Here is a 3159-nt window from a genome sequence, read left to right on the forward strand (position 1 = left end):
GTCAACTTGCCTCTGCTTTTAGGTCCTCAATCCAACATCAAATTCTGACACAGGTCAACAAACCCTCCTATGTCAGTGGCTGAGAACTACAAGCTATAAAAGGCAAATCATGAAATCTACTGATGCATCCACTATTTTAACATACTGGAGCATACTAGGGTTTATTTTAGAACAATAGTCACATTGGATATATTTGTCATAGTTTCTACTAAAAAGCCCTTGTGTCAAGCATGAAAAGCAAAGACTGTCACCTTTAAGAAACTCTCTCCTAAAGCAGTTTTCTTATTTCTAACAATCAAAAAAGGATTATTTCTTTTTCTCACAATATAAAAATGGTATTTGAAAAGCATCAGCTGTATGCAGGTGCTACATTAGCGGCAAATGCAGTTACATTTCTTGTTTGGTTTTGCAAAAAAAAAAAACCAACTAAGAACCATTCCCAAACTCATACCTAAGGAGAAGCCAATCAACCTAACAGTCAAGGTTTTGGACTGTGGGAGGAAGCCGGAGTACCCAGAGAGAACCCACGCATGCTCAGGGAGAACATGCAAACTGCAAGCAGAAAGAGTCAAGGCTGGGAATTGAACCCAGAACCTCCTTGCTGCAAGGAGCAGTGCTATTGACAGCTCCACTGAGCAGCCCACATGTTTTTCACCATTGCTGTTATTGTTATAAGTAGCTAATAAAACTAGTGTCAGTTGTGTTAATTGAGTTGATTCACAGGGTTTTAAAAAGCATTTTTATTAAAGCATTTGAAACTGCAAACAAAGTATTCATATTAAATTTGCTGTTTTATTTGCATCTGTTGTGATCCAAGGCTACAATGTTTTCAAGATCTGGCTTTACATCTTTAATAGAAGTCAGAAATTTTCAAATGTGTTGGTCAAACAGATTTGGTTTGTTTTAAAGAGCAGAGTACAGAGGATGATATCCTCTACAGAATACCTGGTGGAAATTGAGATTTACAGAATTGTTACTTTAAGAACTAATTAAGAACTACACTGGTAGATTAGAAAATCTTCTTTAATAAAAAAAAACCCCAAACAAGATCAGTTGCAATTAGAATAGAATATAAAAAAGGGAGGAGACAGATTCTTTTAACTGAACCAGTGGTCTGAAAATGTGCTATACAACAAATTTCAGAAGGCTTTATCCACATCACATTTATAAAATGACCAGAAAATACCATTATTGCGCATGTACAGATGGTGACTCACTTACCAGACTTGTAATAAGGAGCAGCCACAGCCTCCTCTACCACGATTTCCTGCTCCTCCTCCAACTTTATATTACGTGGAGCCATCAGGTAGATGAGTCCTCCCCACAGGTTCCACACCTTCATCCTTTCTGATGTAACAGGGAACCTCTTGATAACATACGGTGCTCTCACTAAGACCTTTTTCTTCAGGTGATCACTGTGGCAGCCTATCTGGATCTTTGAATAAAAGTGGAAAATTGTTGCTTTAATGTTAGAATTAAATCAGAATTCTATGTGATATAGCAGAATATTTAGGGAACAGTAATTGTTTGAGTTTATGTACACTACCCTCCAGTTAGTGTTCACCAACTTCGGTGGTAAAACGACATCTGTCTTCATGCCAGGAGAGAGGTAGAGGCCTGTACTGATCCATCCACTGTGTGCTGTCATACAAAACAGAAAAGTGAGTGTAAGGATAATACTTAAATAAACAATGAACAGTTTGTTTTCCTTGTTAATGTTTGATATTTTATAAAATGATCTTGTATAAGATAAGGGGGTAGTGATGGCCTAGTGGTTGGAGCATTGAACTTGGGTCCCAGAGGTTCTGAGTTCAAGCCCCACTCATTCCCACAGACTGCCACTCTGGCTCCCTGAGCAAGACCCTTAACCCCACACTGCTCCCTGGGTGCCGCACAAAGATTCCCCAAGGGGATGTGTTAAATGTAGATAGTGAATTTCATTGCTTTGTAGTAATGATGATAAAGTTGAATTCTATTCTATTTTTGTTCAAAAAGTACAGTACAGTTCGATCTGACCTGTTTGGGCAGTGATCTTGATCCGTTGATTCTTCACCACAGGTAGTGGTGGGTTATCTTTGATGATGTAAGGCAGAAGGTCCTCCTGGTTCAGGGAAGCTTCGTACACGTCTGTTGCCATGCTGATGATCATGTGTTGTTTGGGACTTTTCACAGGTTTCTTATGACTCACCTTGAAATATATAGACCACATGCATGCAGATCAGTCACACATGAGACAGTTTAAGATTTTAAACAGCACCATTCACTCCTGTATTGGCATGCAGCTCCACTGGACAGTTACTTGCAATGCGTCTCTAAATTTACAGCTATTCCTCGTACAAAACTTGCATGTAGCAAAGGTGAAAAGAGGCAGTGAAAGGAAGAATCAGTGAAACACTGTTTAACCACTCATCTGAAACTATATAGATTTTTATATGAAAGTGTGGAGGGTGTTAAATGCTTAAAGAAACCCAAAAGAGATCAGCTTTAATGTTTAGTTTGTAGGGAACACAAAAAAAATCCTGAATTAAGGCTACCATCCCTTTGCTTATTCTCTGACTGTTTCCATTAGAACTTTTTCCATATTTAGATGGATTTTTTTCACACCTCCACAGGAGCTGCTATAAATGGTCTGAAATGACTAAAATCTGGTGTACAGTTGCAGCCATTCAAAATGACCCTTCCCAGTCAAACGTTAGCTGAATGGCAGCCCACTTCCCTCCAACTTCCAGCCACTGGAGTGAATTAAAGGGTCTGACCCGGAGATTACGCTTCTCTTTAGACCTTAATGTCCACAAATCATGACAGAAATAATATTTCAGTATAAAGATTTATGTTTAAAAAGGAATTGTAGGGGACCAGCCAAGGGCCCATCAAGGAAAGTGGGGAAATTGTGCATGGCTACTACTGTAAGCAGCCCGCTCTTCAAACTTTGTGAACTAGCATTTATTACCGTATTTTCACGACTATAAGGCGCACATGAACGTCTTTTTTTTCCCTCAAAATGTGCGGTGCGCCCTTTGGTGCGGTGCGCCCTATGTGTGTTGTAACTGCGACTTTTGAGACCACCTCATTGAGGAGATGATGAAAGAGTGGCTGAATGTAAGGAGACCAGGTGTTTTTTTTTTTTCCACTCATCACCATCGCTGTTAATATGTAACT

At 39.3% G+C, this 3159-nt stretch overlaps 1 protein-coding gene across 1 annotated transcript in view; it reads right to left on the reverse strand.

Annotated features, from left to right (window-relative positions):
• Positions 1 to 3159, reverse strand: part of LOC107104592 (TRPM8 channel-associated factor homolog) — a 14620-nt gene that overhangs the window by 6194 nt on the left and 5267 nt on the right. The window contains exons 5-7 of the mRNA XM_015404624.1: positions 2017 to 2188; positions 1547 to 1641; positions 1222 to 1435 (exon numbers count right to left, since the gene is read on the reverse strand). Coding sequence (XP_015260110.1) covers positions 1222 to 1435; positions 1547 to 1641; positions 2017 to 2188 — 481 coding nt within the window. The remainder of the gene's footprint in view (positions 1 to 1221; positions 1436 to 1546; positions 1642 to 2016; positions 2189 to 3159) is intronic.

The sequence above is a fragment of the Cyprinodon variegatus genome, unplaced genomic scaffold (genome assembly GCF_000732505.1).
Source record: "Cyprinodon variegatus isolate N-32 unplaced genomic scaffold, C_variegatus-1.0 Scaffold1813, whole genome shotgun sequence".
NCBI classification, from domain to species: Eukaryota; Metazoa; Chordata; class Actinopteri; order Cyprinodontiformes; family Cyprinodontidae; genus Cyprinodon; species Cyprinodon variegatus.